This window comes from Centruroides sculpturatus, unplaced genomic scaffold (assembly GCF_000671375.1).
Source record: "Centruroides sculpturatus isolate CEXI.00-Female unplaced genomic scaffold, Cexi_2.0 scaffold103, whole genome shotgun sequence".
Lineage (NCBI taxonomy): Eukaryota > Metazoa > Arthropoda > Arachnida > Scorpiones > Buthidae > Centruroides > Centruroides sculpturatus.
Window position 1 is genome coordinate 179,308 of NW_019384303.1, and position 17,449 is coordinate 196,756.

General features: G+C 31.6%; 1 protein-coding gene across 6 annotated transcripts in view; it reads left to right on the plus strand.

The window, feature by feature from the left end:
- The window catches only part of LOC111617852 (protein BANP-like), a 56,534-nt gene that overhangs the window by 23,909 nt on the left and 15,176 nt on the right, over positions 1 to 17,449 (plus strand). For all 6 annotated transcript variants that reach the window (XM_023359180.1, XM_023359213.1, XM_023359218.1 and 3 more), the window contains 3 exons: positions 4,293 to 4,612; positions 9,795 to 9,970; positions 15,801 to 15,844. In XM_023359180.1, coding sequence (XP_023214948.1) covers positions 4,293 to 4,612; positions 9,795 to 9,970; positions 15,801 to 15,844 — 540 coding nt within the window. The remainder of the gene's footprint in view (positions 1 to 4,292; positions 4,613 to 9,794; positions 9,971 to 15,800; positions 15,845 to 17,449) is intronic.

Genomic DNA, 17,449 nt, shown 5'->3' on the forward strand with positions numbered 1-17,449 from the left:
GCCGTCGTCATCAGGCGAATTATCGAAAGAATTAAACGGAAATAATCCGATTTGGAATAGAACGCTTAAATTTAAGATGAAACTTTAGTAAAAGTCGTTAGGAACACGATAGAAATATTCAAAAATGTTCGAAAAACGAACGAGCAGAAAGCTCCATGATGTGCGAATACGCGCATGCGCAGATCTAGACACACACTGTACGCATTCTGGAGAATGCTAATTTTTACTTAATTGCTTGTATAGTGTGACCCATACACTGGGCAGCTCGAGAGTTGGAATGTTGCACGTGTCCAAGGTGGTAGTAAGAAGAGACTCCCATATAAATACGATTTTTCGATCCTTACAGCTCTTGAGCATAACCGCTTGGGACCATAGCGGGTTGTAACCCTGCTCAAGTACTTTTCTTGCGAGCTCGGTGGTGTGTCTACCCCTCGCAACATCGTTTTGGTGCTCTTCTAGTCGGCTGGCAAGCATTCTAGTAGTGGCCCCGACATATCTTGCATTTACTCCCGTTGTAAGGTTTTCCAGAGGTACAGCATAGACCCCCGACTTCTCAAGCGTGGAAAATTTGTCCCTATCATTACAAATGAGTTTGCGTAGGTTTGGAAGTGGGGTTAGTGGTAGTATAAGGCCGTGCTGCTTAAAGATTCTGCAGATACGTATAGAGAGGGGTCCCAGGTATGGCAACGATGTTTGTACCATTGAAAATTCTCTTTTGCTGCATAATGTGGTACTTGGAAACAGTGATTTCTTTACCATATTGAGCACGTGCGTAAATTTTGCACGTGAAAAGCCAGCAGTGCGTACCCCCAAACTTATGTTGTCTAACTCCATGTTTACCAGCTCTTGCGAAGATGATAGTAAGTAAGCCCTTCTAACGAGAGAGGCAATGGCAGCATTGACATATCGAGAAGGCTGAAAGGCCTCTGCTGGTATAATGTGTGGAGCTATGCTGGACTTGTGATGAACCGAGAATTGTAGTCCTTCTGAAGATTTACATATGTGCAGGTCTAAGAACGTTATTGCCGCATCGCTTTCTTTCTCCCAAGAGAAATTGATGGAAGGATATATGCTTGACAGTTGCTGCATAAAGATGAAGAATGTCTCATCTGTGTCTTCCCACGCTATGAGGATGTTGTCAACGTAACGCAAATACAGCCTCGGATAGTGGATGGCAAGCGGGGAATTGAACGTTCTGTGCTCGATCTCTCTCATAATAAGTTCTGCTAGGATAGCAGACAAAGGGGAGCCCATAGGAACCCCTTGCTTTTGTAAATAGATTTTCTGGTTGAAACGGAAGTAATTACACTCGGTGACGAAGTTGAGCGCATCTCGTAAATCAAGCACCTGTTGGATGTTAAAGCCCTTTCTTAGAAGTAGAGAATTAGCCAGCATTACTGCCTCAAATGTTGGCACTGAGGGATATAAAGATACTACATCCAGCTTGTAAAAGGTGTAGGCGTCTGGCCGTAGTGTACCAATACTTGAAGTGATGGTGGATTTAGCAATTACAGAAGAGGGAGTAACATATGGAGAATTTGGAACTAATGCGCGAAGGAATTTAGCAAGCGCTTTTTCTAAATAATAGTTGGATGAGACCGTTTGTTTACTAGCGGACGTAACGGCCAGTTTGTCTTATGGGTTTTTGGTTGAAAGAACAACCTAGGACATGCAACATTAGAGGGGGGATCGAGCGACCCAGTTAGGGTTGAGGAAACACCTGGTAAGGCGATGATTCTTCTTGCCTTTCTTAATACTGTTGGAGTAGGGTCCTCACTCATTTCCGAGGAATGCGACTGTGTTAAAAATTCATTGGCCCTGATGAGAAAGTCATTCTCTCTGCACAGCACAAACCTCCGGTCCTTGTCAGAGACTAGAAGTCTCAAGCTTGTTCTGGCAAGGAAGTGTTCTACTGTTCGAAGGTCCACAAAGCCCTTGGGCTTGCCGGATCTTTGTTTTGCCGTGGCAAGCTTCGTAATTATAGATAATTCCATTTGTGAACATGCAGTGTCCTTCTGGCAAAAGTTGAGTGCTGCTAACGTGGCTGGGATCAATTGGGAAAAGTTGGTGTTGGTCGGTGGGATATACTTAGGTCCCTGTTGTAGAATCTCCCATTGTAAGGTTTCCCTCTGGAAAACCTTACAATGGGAGTAAGCGCAAGATATGTTGGGGCCACTACTAGAATGCTTGCCAGCCGACTAGAAGAGCACCAAAACGATGTTGCGAGGGGTAGACACACCACTGAGCTCGCAAGAAAAGTACTTGAGCAGGGTTACAACCCGCTATGGTCCCAAGCGGTTATGCTCAAGAGCTGTAAGGATCGGAAAATCGTTTTCATATGGGAGTCTCTTATTACTACTACCTTGGACACGTGCAACATTCCAACTCTCGAGCTACCCAGTGTATGGGTCACACTATACAAGCAATTAAGTAATAATTAGCATTCTCCAGAATGTGTATAGTGTGTGTTTAGATCTGCGCAAGCGCGTATTCGCACATCATGGAGCTTTCTGCTCGTTCGTTTTTCGAACATTTTTGAATATTTCTATCGTGTTCCTAACGACTTTGACTAAAGTTTCATCTTAAATTTAAAGCGTTCCATTCCAAATCGGATTATTTCCGTTTAATTCTTTCGGTAATTCGCCTGATGACGACGACTATATGTTCGTCGAAAGTACTAGCGATTAAAGAAAAACGCACACATAACGCCGACCTCAGTGCCTCTCTTTTTACAATATAGTATTTTGGCGTGATCGTCAGCATATTGATCATTAAATCTATGTTTGTTTGGTGCAATTATGGAAAAATATAACATCGTGGATGCCATAGGAAATATTGACTTCACTTGGCAAGAATTAACTGATAAATGCACAAACAAAGTGTGGAAGAAGTTTTGGCTGAAGGTATCCAAGAATTCTCAACGAGAAGAGCCTATCGCTGTATCATTAGGTTGACCAAACTCAACCTAATCGATATAGCAGGACTAGGAGATGTAGAATAGGATATTGAGAAGTTACAGCAAGTTTCTGGTGAGAGCCTTACCAATGACAACCTTTAAGAACGGGCAGAACATGGAATTCACGTGTAATAGGAAAATATAATTCTGAAAACAAAGAACCCAAAAATTTCTCTACAGATTTCCTTGGTAAAAGTTTGGTAAGATAACTGAAATTGTTGATCAAATTGTAGCAAATGACCCAGATTTTGAAAGGAGTGCAAAAGCAAAACGAGGTGTTTTGAATGCGATCTTCTGCTACTGACTTTTGTTTAAGGAAAGAAAAAAGCGACAAATGAAACTTCATGACTTTATTGCAAAAAAAACAAGAATTTCAGAAGAGCCAGGACCTTCATCACAAAAAATGAACTTTACATTTCTGTGTGCATATGTTTGTGTTATTTAACATATATTATTATACGAATTAATATAAAAATAATTTAAAATTAAAGTAAAATGTTTATTTTTGGTTGCATGTTCCCCTATTCCTATTTACTCTATGTTAAAATGACCTTGTTTTGCTTAGCACTTTGTTGTCTAGGAATGCATCCCTCGCGTTAAGCGGGGTCTTACTATATAGTTTTTGAGGTTTCTTTTTGCATACTGTCTTTGATATTTGAATTTAATGACTGTGTTTAATATAAAATTTAAAGATTTTTATAGCTAAACAACAGTAAAAATATATTTTTAATAAATATAAAGCATTTATGTATCTTTCAGTTTATCTTCATAGTGTCAATGTAGCTGAAGATGAACTGAAAAGTTGAAAAAATAGTTATATATTTATTAAAAATATTTTTTGTTTTTGTTTGAATTTTTCATTATATATAAATTGTTTGTAGTGACAAATTAATAATTTGAATAAAATATGAAAATTACAATAATGAACTAACATTATTTAAATGATTAAATTTAAATATAAAATTATATTTAATTTAAAATATATCATGGTTGCTGCCATACTTTCAGAATAAAACAAGTCAAGAACACGAATTTTATCTATTAAGGATATTACAAAACATTTTTAGTTTATCACTTGTTAAATTTGAAAATGTTAGTGCTTTAAGCATTAAATTGCTTTGCTGCCAATTGTTGAAAATACAAAAACAAGGTTGCAGTTCTGTTTGGTGGACACATTTCTGAGAAATATCATGCAGCATGATGCTTTACAGAATTTTTTTACTTATGCTCATAGCTGTCCCTATACAAATCAGATAATTTAGTGTGAAATCAGTTACACTTTTATAACTATGGATAAGTGAATTTGTGGAGTGTATATATATTTTTTATTTTACAGGTTCAGACAATATTAGAATATCAAATATGCCTATAACTACAAGTGTGTTAGTAATGAATCAAGGAGTTGGAGTTTTAACTTCTGAAAATATGCCTGATTTAAACCATCCTGTAAAAGTTCTTGCAATAAACAATGAATATTTGGTAACAAGACTGAAAAATGAAGATATAGAAGATGCTGACAATAATTCATTTCTTACATTTTCTAATAATTTAAGTTCAAATGTAGCAATATGTAACAATGAATTGTCAGATATAGAGCATAATCCAAAACGTAAAAAAATATCTACAGAAAACTGCTTAACCAATGAAGCATTAAAGGTAAGTGCCATTAAATTATTTGTATATAAATTTTGTTGTTAATACAATATTTTCTGTTATGAAATATTAAAAGTACAATACTTATTTAGAATTCCATTTACATTTTTATTAATAATGGTGTTTACATAATATCAACTAAATATATTAAATATAATACCTAATTTAATGGAGACATCATTTTTTGTAAATCATTTTTACAATTAAATTGTCTGTACAAAATAAAATCTTAATGCATAATTCTAAACAGAATATCTACTATTAAATATTAAAACTAATACTAAAACAAACTTTAAAGGCTATAATTTTCTATTTTATTGGAGACATTTAGACTACAATCCTTAATCTCAAGAATTTTGGTCTTTCAGCCAATCATCAGAGATAGAAATCATTGAAGAAAGGTATGTAACACTGAATTCAAATACAGACTTTCAAATTTATATTGCTCCAATCTAATAGCAGCTTCTCAAACAGATGTTTCAATGTTAGACAATGTTCTGCTGGACAGAGCATATGATGGAAATTTTTTAAAATTTGTATTTAAGTTTTAATGTTTGAGGAGTAGCATTAGTGAAGCCTTTTCTATGTGGCTTACAGAATTGTGTTCATTCTCAAAATCTATTTGATTGATTTTGATAAAACTTTGCCGTTTTCCATTAATTGCAATGAGAAATCCAAAAATGTAATAAAAAAAAATGGGAGTCTGTGCCTTTGTTTTCGAGATATAAGGTTGTAGCATGCAACAAAGTAATATTGCATGAATCATGTGACTTTGTTGCATGATGTTCCACAGTTGCTAGCTAGCATTCTATGGTCTTATAGAATTGAGTTCAATCTTAAAAAATAATGGGCTGATTTTGATAAAACTTTGCCATTTTCCATTAATTGTGAGGAGGAATCCAAAAATGTAATGAGAGTTCATTTAAATGTAAATAATAGGAGTTCATGACTTTATTTTCAATATACAGGAATATTAGGCCTAAAGAGATAATGTCCGTGCTCTCTGAAATGACTGAGCATATGTAACAGAATTTGGGCCTAGTGGTCAAAAATAAAATCAGCATTCTGCATGTTTAATGAAAAATAAGCATGAAAAATGAACAAAAACAAGAACAGAGCAATCAATGGCAATTGCTTTGTTCTTGGATTGCATTTTTGTGTTGTTAAGTGCAAGGATTCTCTCTCCCATGGCCGGCAATTACAAGAAAACTGCTTTTGAGGTGGCAAGTGCAAAGTTTACCTGTCCACATCCATCAGGTATAAGGATTGTCTCTTCTATGCCTCAGGGATCACTTTTTTCCTTCTGACTCCATCTCAATTCTATCACAATATGAGAAAGTCACACGATGTTATAGTTGTGTTCATTTTTATTTTTTAAATTTAACTGTTGTATTTTTATAACCTTTAACTTTCATATTTATTTGTAATAAAATATTTTATATTGCACATTTTGGTTAATTTAATCAGTCTCATACAATTCATTTTCAAGTGGGCTTATAAATCATTCCTAGAAAGTTAGAAATTGTGATAATTAAAAGAATTGTTTACAAAAGAAACACCTCCTTATTTGATACGTTGAAGAAGAGAAAGAGAGGAGAACAATAGAAGATAAAATGAAATTTTATATAGTGCCAATAGACAAAAATTGAGAAAAAGATGTTACATAGTTGCAATAAAAACGAGGACAAGGTCAAATGAACTTAGAGAGGATTACAAGAAATGGAATATGATGACAGCAATAGAATATGCATTAATGTGAAGTGGAGAGAAGTGAGAATTTTAGAAGATGTGAAAGGAGAAAACAATGTATACAGAAAAATGTGAATATGTAAGAAGTATATGCAGCCAACACTAGCTAATATTAGAAATGAAAATTCCTTGTACCTATTTGGAGATGAATAAATCAGTTAAATCAGCATTATCCAAACTTTTTGGACTACTGTCCTCTTCTAGTGCATATACAGTAGACCCCTATAAAACAGGTTCATACGATACAGATTTGTATATAACGGCGGAAAAATTGCAATCGTATTTGTATAAACACACTAAAAGAGACTCATATGATATGGTAAAATGTTATTGCTGACTCATGTCGCGACAGGATTGGTCAAATCTAGACCAATAGCGGATATTGCACAAACTGTTGAGTTTAAACAAGCAGCGGACCTACTAAAAACCATTATTATTTAACGGCCATAAAAATTATATTTATATTAATGATATCTCCAAAGTTCAGCAAAGAAAATGGATTTCATAAAAACCGGAATGTATCTACCATGTTATAGGGGGTCTACTGTATTTCTTTAGAATCTACCATAAAATCAGTCAAAAATTGAAATCAAAAACATTGAAAAATTAATTTTAATAAAATTTATTTTTCAATGCTTTTGATTTCAATTTAAGCATGCATTTTATAAATAAAAAAATACTTTCTAAAAAGTATCTTAAAGTACTTTATTAATTAAAAAACAAGTTCAATGAAGTTGACATTTTGGCATTTTATACAAAGTACTTCAAAAATCAAAATAGCTAGCCCAACTTAAGGAACCACACTGCCTGCATTATATGCATATTTGGAAGTTCATGTGTGTGTGAACAGTTGTTTTCAACAATGAAGATTAATAAATCTAAATACCGTTCAAGACTAAATACCATACAGATGAGATTGAGGAGATAACAAAGTGTAGAAGAAGTCAAGTTTCTGGATCCTCAAAATAATATTTTGGTTTAATACATCTCTGCTTAAAAAAATTATAATTTTTTTCTTTAATAAAATCATTCTTTATATACTTCTTATTTATACTTAGTATTACATTTGCATTTTATTTTTAATCTGGCTCGCTGTCATACTAGAGACAAAAAATTGGCACTTAGAGTTTGAGTTTGACACCCCTGATTTAGAGTGTATGAGATTACAATACATTTTATTATAATTGGATATGAAAGGTAAAAACTGTAAACAAATATGGCAGTTAACTAAAAATTTTATGAAAATAAATATTAAAACAGATTATCAGATATAGATAAAACAATTTTTTTAAAATTAATTTTTAAATTAAAGAATTGTTTACAGAGAGAGTGACATTGAAGCATCTGTCTGAGATGTTAGAATGTAGCAATATAAATTAGAAAGTTAAAAATCAATTCAGTATTATGAATCTTTTTTCCAATAATTTCTCCCTCTAATGATCTGAAAATACTTTGGGTTATGAACATTTCAGATGGGTGATTGTTGCACCACTGAATGGCACTACTCAGTTGAATCCACTCATCATTTCATTGAAATCTATGTATTTTGAAGATATACTTTTAGATAGGCATTAATAGCATGCATTTATAGCTGGGTATCAGTGTTCTCTGCCACAAATTTTGGTCACTCTTAGCCTGGAGCTTTTCACACACAAGACTTTCAGTTGCTGCATCAAGCAACTAATCCAAGTTTCATTAGGTGATTTTGAGAAAGCTACCATTTGGAAATATGAAGGGTTATGTACTTTGTCACTGGTCAGTAGGTATTTTTGTTTGGATGTTTTATCTGTGCTACTTTCCAATATTTTTTGAACATGTAAACAAAAGTAGTAGAAATTATGATCTCATTTATTTTAAGTTTTTATATTTTTAATTTCTGATATTCAAAAAATGAATTTATATATCAAAATTTATAAATGTTTATAAAAATTGCTCCAAGATAGTTGAAAAGACCATTTTTAAAATCCTCGTACCTCATATATCACAGTGCAAAGGCTCAACATATTCAGGACAGACACACCCCAAAAAATTCCTGGGGTTTTTTGACTCTTCTAGATTTGATTTTTGTCACCACAGAGCAGTAGGCTGTCATCTTAACCACTCAGCTTTCCACTGTCTACTAATATATATTATGAAGAAATATAAAATTTAAATACTGTACTATTTAGTTGATAAAATTTTTTCATCTAAAACTAATTTTTAAATTTGAAATAATACTATTTATTAAGAAATATAACATAAATATCTTAAATACAAAGTTATGGCACTGCAGTATAAAAGTGATAAGTTCGTGTTTATTATTTTATCAGGACTTTGGCTGAATTTCTGTTGGATTTAATATACTAAATACTTTCAAAAGAAGTGTTTTACATGAATAATTCCATGACTAATTCATACTTTTTATGAATTGTTACACACTATTTTATTCTGATAATGTATTCTAAAAGATATTTTTTTTTTATCATAAGAAATATTTGATACAACGATAATGCAACAAAAATGTATTGTGAAATCATAAAAATTTGATTTAAAAATAAATATTGCTTTTAATTAATAATATAACAACTATAAAATAGACCATTTTGTTTAATTATTGCTGTAGGTAGACATTCTACAATAAGGACATTTGACAATAAAACAGGAATATTTTTATATCTTAATTCTTTGCACTCTGTAGGTGCTGCTGTGGCAACATTGATAATATAGCATACAATTCCATCGGTGCCAACATCAGTTAGTTATATAAACAAGTCCTCTGTTGCTGATTACAGCAATGTGCTTAGTACAACAATGTACATTATAACTCTACAGACATCACTATGGTTACATTGTCTATGAATTACAAGTGTACACTGGTGTGACAAAGGCAATATCAATAGTAAACATCGCAGTTCTGCTAGTGCCACTATAGGGATTGTGTATAGTGAATGTACAAATTTAGTTTGACATTGCATACAATGAGTTCAGTGTAATATTGACTAGTTGGTATTTATCTTAACATCATAAATCAGTGTGATAATTGTAACGGTACCTAGGTACTTGTTTTCATTCTTTATTGACTTATACAAGAGTTTATCAAAAATTGGTACTAGTTATTTGTAATACCCTTAAGACTGTAAATAATTGTTTAACACAAATCAGAATTAATTTCATGGGATTTTTCAAAAATATTTTAAATTTATTCTACTGAGTTTTGTTTTATTTTATAGTATACAGAAAAAGATCAAGCAAAAATGTTTGCAAGTTTTACGAACTTTTCATTCTAGTTAACATTTAGTATAACTTGTTTCTTTATAAAGATAACTTTTCAGTTGGATGTGCATCTAATTCACTATAAGGATTAATAGGTTTTATGTGAATTTGTATAAAAAATATATCATTATATGTATACATTTATAACTGTTATTTTTATGAAATATATGATTTAATTTTACAGAAAATTCTGGCTCCTATTCAACAAGCAATTATCCAAAGACTGGAGAATATAGAAAGAAAAGTAGAGAATGTTAATTCAAGATGCCAATGTTTAGAAGAAAAAGTTGAAAGTGTTGTTTGTCAAATTAGGGAAAATGGATATAGTAATCGATTTACTTTATCAGCTAGTAAGGGAAGGTCAGTATAAAAAATTATTTGGAAAATAATAATAAAAACTTATGAATAAAATTAATATTGGTATATGATTCATTGAAATTACAAGGTATGTCTAGTAAATTCCTGAATATTTTAAATAAAAAATCTTTTTATTTAAAAAATATTTGTTTTCTTTAAAAGCTATCTGGTTTTGTCACCTTCAAAACAACTTCACTTTAAACACAGCTCTCCCAAGATTTCTTCCATCTTTCAAAACATTTCAGTAATGCTTCATTTGGGATACTGTGTAGTTCTGCTAGCAAATTTTCCTTTATCAAGTCATTGACTCAAAATGTTGATCTTTCAAGTTCTGTTTTAATTTGGGGAATAAAAGCAAGTCCACTGATGCTAGATCTGGCAAGTAAGGATATTGTGGAATGACTGTTGTCTTGTTTTGTCAAAAACCCCAAGCAATGTATGCACAGACACATTGTCAGCATGGAACATCCACCAGTTTGACCTCCAAGCATTGAGCCTTTTTCTTCTGATAGGCTCACAAATACATTTCATTACTTTAAGGTAATATTCCTTTGTCACTGCCCTGCCTCATGGAAGAATTCTGGTGAACAATTCTTTCAGAATTGAAAAAACTGTCAGCATGACTTTAATGTTTGGTCACCCTTCTCTTGCTTTTTTCAGTCATGGCAAGCCAGTTTAAAGCTTCATTTTCAAAAGCTGTTTTTAACATTTCAAATGTCTCTAAAGGATTTTCCCAATTTAACACAAAATTTCACATAAATTTGCTGTTTGTAAAAATGGCTCATTTTAAACACAATAAAAGTCAAGAATATGCATAACACTGGTTGATACAAACAGGCATAGCACAATGACTAAAGCAATAGTTGCAATTGCATTGCAGTTTGTGCTATAATACTTACCAATTGTGATGTTCAGTGTGAAATGCAATTACACAAAGATAAAATACACAAAGAAAATACCTTTATTTCATGTCTGAACACAGTTTTTACAGGTTCCAACTCCCAGATTTTGGAGGATATTTACAAATTCTTTTCTTTATGGCTTAAAATTTTAGATCCACAATTGATTGAATAACCACAAGAAGACATAAGCATGATAATTACAATATATCCAAATAATACCAATCATAACCCGAAGTTTCTTAATCCTAGCGCCTTAACCTACTTAAAACTAAAATAAAGTAATTAGAAAGATAGGGTGTAGGTAAATGAAAGAGAAGTTTATAGGAAAGAGGGTACTCAATTCTAGACATATCTTGGGGTTCAGTGACAAAATTTCAGTTTCAACGTCCTTACGAAACAGGGTGCTGGGTCTTCCTTATTCTATTGGGATATTCTTAAGAATTTTCTCACTTTTGATTTTTCTTCAGTCTCCAGTTGAGACTTCTACCCTGTGATTTCTTTTGTGGCTGTAGCTGATGCCTCTAACAACTTGGAGCTCTCCCACTTCACCTCCTTCTCCCTGGATGTCTGGCCAAAAAGTGTTTCTCATAGTCCCAGTTTTGCCTTCAGGGCTTTTTACTGTTCATTGTCTGATTGGTTAGTCATCCACACCTGATGGAAAAGAGTTGGGTAGGAACATTCCAGAACTAAGAAGAACAAAGGAACAAAGAGACAGGGAAGAAATCAAGAAGAAATAAAAATATATACAAAAATGAAATATATAAAATCTATGGCATACTGCCACAGAGTACAGTTGGCCCCCTATAACAGGGGTCGGCAACCTGCGGCTCGCGAGCCACATGCGGCTCTTTGGATGTGAAGCTGCGGCTCTTAGTTCCATACGCAAATATTATTTATTTTATCAAAAAAAAAAAACATTTGAAAAACGTTCTGAATCGATTAACGAGGATTAGGCACTGATTCTATCTCTCAGCCACTTGTACTCGCTTTTCACCGCACCCCTCCCCCGTGACATGCGTCGTCACTGTTGTCAGTCCGTCGGAAGCTCTCGAATGACGCCGTCGTCGGATGTTTCTATTATCTAATTTGTTGTGAAAAACACTACTTATATATGAATAAATAGATATTTTTTCTTATGAATAAATAGATTAGTTTTTTTTATCAAAAAACTTTATTTATGCGAGTACTATTTATTGTTGGCAAGAAAAAATTTTGTGGCTCTTTAAAAACTTTGAAATTTTGTAAATTGTAATTTTGGCTCTTCTGACTCAAAAGGTTGCCGACCCCTGCCCTATAACAATGTTGATAATTCCATTTTATATGAAATCTACATTGTACGAGTCACTTAGATTTTACAAATACGTGTGCTGGGCTGTGAACGGCTCACATATTTGTAAAATCTAAGCAACTTGTACTACATGGAAAATTCATATAAAACGGAATAATCAGCAGTGTTATAGGAGGGTCGACTGTACAATACAGATGTGTGTCATGCTTCTATGTAGTTGCCACTACATAGAAGCATGATACACATTCCATTAGTAGTGCTTGCTGGGAGGAAAATATGAAAGTTTTAGAATTTACCAGACCTCATAGTTTAATACAACATAATGATAAAATATATCTGTACTTGTTTATGATACACTTTAGGAACAATTTTTATTACAAACATCTTGTAATTGCTTTGAAAGTAAAGATTTAGTTATACATTTTCAATTTATTTTTTAAGTTTTGTAGTGCTTAATTGATATATATATATATATATATAATTTATTAGATGTATGTCACAATTAATGAAATTAAATGTAATATGATACAATATTACTATTATTTAGTACAAAAAACCATTAATACTCTGTATACTGTTTAGATTGTTTTACAGACAAATGCAGTAACCTAACCTCAGCAGATTTTCATTTTTATATAAATATTCACTCATCAAATGTACTTTGAGAATTTTTTAATGAATGAATAATAGTTTAGTATACAAATTATAATTTATGGATAAATTTCTCTTAATCTGTAAACTTATAAATAATAAGTAGAATCTATGATTCATTTATATTATGATTTGGATAAATATGTTCTTAAAAAAAAGGAATAAATTTGCAGAATTCTTTGTAAACAATAATTTCAAAACTCAGATGATATACTTTTATTAAGTATTGTAAGTATACCAGTAAATAATGCATTCAAAGTTTAGTTTTTAAAATTATAAATTTTATATTAACTTTGATCAATTATTTAATTAATTATAAAATATTAGTAAACAAGAATTTTACAATTTATATGATTTTAATAATTGAAATCAAAATAAGTTTTGAAAATATATGAAACACTAATGATATTGTGACCAGTGGGTCTTAGTCTTTGTCAGGATTGACACCAGTGTAACCTCCGTCAGGGTTGTGGTTGTTACGCGAGTGGATGTGGTTGTTCAGGCGGATAGAGTGAGAGACAGCGTACTGGAAATGACTCATGCAGAGACTCGATTAATGTAACAAGTTTAATGGGTACTGATAAACTATACATCTTTTACATTTAAGATTAATTAAGTTCTTTTTGTGGTATAATATGCAAATGAGAGAGAGAGTTTACAATTGCTGCATGGTGATAATTACCTTGAGGTTGGGTAAGTCTTTATGAGGTTATTCAGTTCTGAATCGGCGATGTTGATAATAATTCCAATAAGAGGCACTTAGTTCGTTGAGTTTCTGATGAAATAATCCAAGGGGTTGGCACTTGAGATGTTCGTAAGTCGATGGTTTGTAGGTAAATCCAAGAACATGCACTGAGCGATGAGTTGAAACTAAAACCTTCTAAGGATCGGGTGAAGATGGTAACACACAGAAAGAACAGCAACAACAGCCACGAAAATCAGTTTTTAGCTATATTCATTTGACAACTTTGCAATAATAGGTCGGAAGGTTATGTGAAAGCGTCCTTTTGCGACTGAGAACTTGCTGAGTGATTAACTCCCAGGTGTGAAATTTGATACTTAATCGATAAAATAGTATTGTTAATGATTTAGGTCAGGCTGTAGTTTAGTAAACATGGCTGAGTCTCACAATATTTTATGAAAACATAATACAATTTAAACTGTAAATATCATAATCATTTTACTAAAATATGTTTTCAAATATTTGTGTTTTCATGAGTAAAGAAGACATTTAAAAAAAATTGAAAATTAATAGATGTTTTAAAATGAAAAAAGTGAATATTTTACTACCAAAATATGTTTTTGTAGTAAAGTACAGTAGAGTCTGGAAAAGTTAACTCTTATTAACTCAACATTCTGTAAAACTCATTGTGTAATTCAAATAAAAAGGTGTAATCTAATTTTTACTTCTATAACTTAAAAATAGGATCAATAAGTTATTTTTTTCTGGCAACACTTGATAATAGCATCAATTCACACATTAACAAAGAATATAAACATTTCCTAAAGTGCCACTACAAAATGTCACAACACAAATATCACTAGCTCAAAAGTAGCTATCAAATAGCCAATATTTTTTAAAATTAAAATTTAACTACAAATACAAATAGTCATTGTTGGTATATAGTTTAATACATATATGAATTTGCACATATAATACTTGTAATACACATTTAATAATAAGATATTGTCTGGAGGAAAATTTTTATATCTTTTATAGTACAGTAATTGTTTTATGTTAGATTGTACTGTAGATTTTCTTTTGCTCTGAATGTGTTAAAAGATTTTTAGTAGATTAATTTGTAGTAATGTATTATGAGCTTTATTTACATATATCTTGATGGTTTTGTGGAAAAACTCTTGCAGAGTCAGAATTTGCTTGTAGTACAGGTTAACTATATTAGATAGGCTACAGCCACCTACTTTACAAGGAAGAGTTGTCTTTTTATGGGTGATTTTGGATAATATTGTTTATGCTTAGTAAGTGTTCTTGTTTTTCTTAGGAGTTGCTTGAAATCTGTGTGTGTTCAGTGTATAACTCCACAAGAATAACTGAATACAGGGACATATGTGAAGTGTGCAATGCCATAACGTTGTAAATGCCACTTTTTTCTAAATATGTTTTATTGAAGAATTGAATTCTAAATGCAATGTTTTCTGCCACAAAAGAAGATTGTGGCGATATTGGCAGTGTAAGTGGCTGTATTTTGAAGATGAATTTATGTGAAAATATAACATTTAAAGTGAGAGAGTTCAAGTCATGTGACTTTTGGCGTGCAAAATGTTGCAGCTTATCTTTACATCATTTTGATATTCCAGAGAATTTGTAACCCAGTGAGTTTTTTACCATTTTACTGTAAAATTGAAATGAATTCATTCATTAGAAAAAGTTTTTTACCACTCGTGAAAAGTTTCTTTTTTGGCATTTACAACATTATGGCATTGCACGCTTCATGTATTAATAGGTATTATTATTATGTTGTGAATTTCATGCTCAGCTGATACTGTGCCAAGTGCTATGCCAGATTAAAGTTAAGTCATAACTATTCAAACAAGTGTAACATTAAGCTGTGTTGTTAGTATATGTATCAACCTCTAGAAACTTCCTAACAATGTGACATGTGTTTAATATTGCAGCTTTCTGTAGTGCTGTGTATATGTTTTTATTATGGTTTAACATTTCTAGACTTTTGTGTAGTTATGTGGTATAACACCAGTAGAAGAGATGACAACAGGTACAATAAATACCTTATTCATCCTCCCCCATCTGTCTTATTTCTTGAGCGAGTGTACTTGTTGATTTTTTCAGTGTGGGCATTTTTCATGTTATGAGTGTTTGGAACAGAGATGTCTATTACATGACTGATCTTACTGTGTTTGTTAATAACAGTGATTATTATTATTATTATTAATTATTTATGAAGATGTATGGTTTTAAATGTGCAATTAATTTGTAATTTTATATAATAAAAAAATTTTTGTGATATTTCAGGACAGGAACTATAATAATTGGTGTGCCACCCTCAAATCAAACAGGTATAAATGAGTATTTTTATGATATTTTAATTCAATTTTATTACTTAATTTAAATGTTTATATTTATAAGATTTAATTACTGTAAAAAATAGTTTTATAAATTAAATGTAGCAATGGATATTTATGATTTATATAAACTTTAAACAGTTTGATGTACAGTACATTTAAGTAGTTTCTATCAAAATTCTTCAGTATAAGTTTCCAAAGATATACTGGATATTGAAAGAAGTGGCATTAAAAATGGAATTAAAAAAAAATGTATTTTTAATATATGTAGTACACTAGACTCAATAACTCAAAGTTGAAGGGACAGAGAAAAATTTTTTACTTGAAATTTTATGGAAACTATCATTATTTTAGTGAAATTGTAAATATCACAATNAAAGTGACCTTTAGCTCTTATAACAGTCTATCACATGACATTTTTTCCAAGCCAAATCAATAAAAGCCCATCTCATCCTCCCTCGGGGGAGTCTCCAATATATATATATATACAAAATGGCAAAGTATTAGAGAAAAAAGTTATGTTATATATTACACTTACATGATTGTTGTCAACAACTTGCTTATTGCTTAACAATATTTTTGATGTAGTCAATTGTCTTTAAAGCATTTTTTCTTTTTGTGAATGATGTAGTTTCTAGAAAGCCTCTAAAAACTAAGAGCTGTTTTGGCTTCTATAATTGTAAGAGTGGCAAGATATTTGTCCTTGACAGGATTTGTTTATTCCGCATCTTCATTGCTTGTTTCTTATACTTAGCTCTACTTCAACAATGAAATCGTTTTCAGATAAGTCTTTAGACAGCTAGATCATTGTCAATGTTGACAAAATTTTTGAATGACACATTTTATCACTCATTGCTGTAATGAGATCAGTCCAGTCTTCTTTGATATAGTTTATGGATTCTTCTAGAAGTTCTGATTTGTTTGATTCATCAACAAATTATTAATCAGAAACTGCTGTTGTAAAGCAAATTGCAATTCTGCTTCATAAAACTTCATTGCAAACTTTGTTAATATTTGCATTTCATCTAGTAGGTTTACTCACACACGCAAATTGCCATATATAATTTGACATATAAATTATTCCATAAAATTTTTTTACTGTTAGTTGTTATATTAAATTATNTGTAAGCTGAACAATAGTGTGGGGGGAGTGAGTAATCATGAGTTGCGTGGCACTCAAACAAAAGACGAATCGACGACGAGATTTGAATATTTAATGCCTCATAGTCTGAAGTTTTGGAAGAAGTTTTGATTGAAATAACTGTTGGCGTGACATCCAACCCCAGTACTTAATACTCCTAACGAGATTTGAAAATTGCGTAAGTCGGGGTAGCATAAGTCAAGGTATTACTGTAATAATTATTTTCTTAAGCAAGTTTTTTTTATTGATGACTTTTTTAGTTATATTAAATTATTTTTATATTAAATGAGAAACTTTTTCACATTTCCAAAATATCTAGTAGAAAAATGTTGCATGTTCGTAAGAAAATAGAAAATGGTCTATAGTTGTATTTCAGAAATGTTTCTATAAAGTGTTAGTTTGATTCATTTTATGATATTTTCATATAATTAAGAATCAATTGCATTAAGTAAACAATT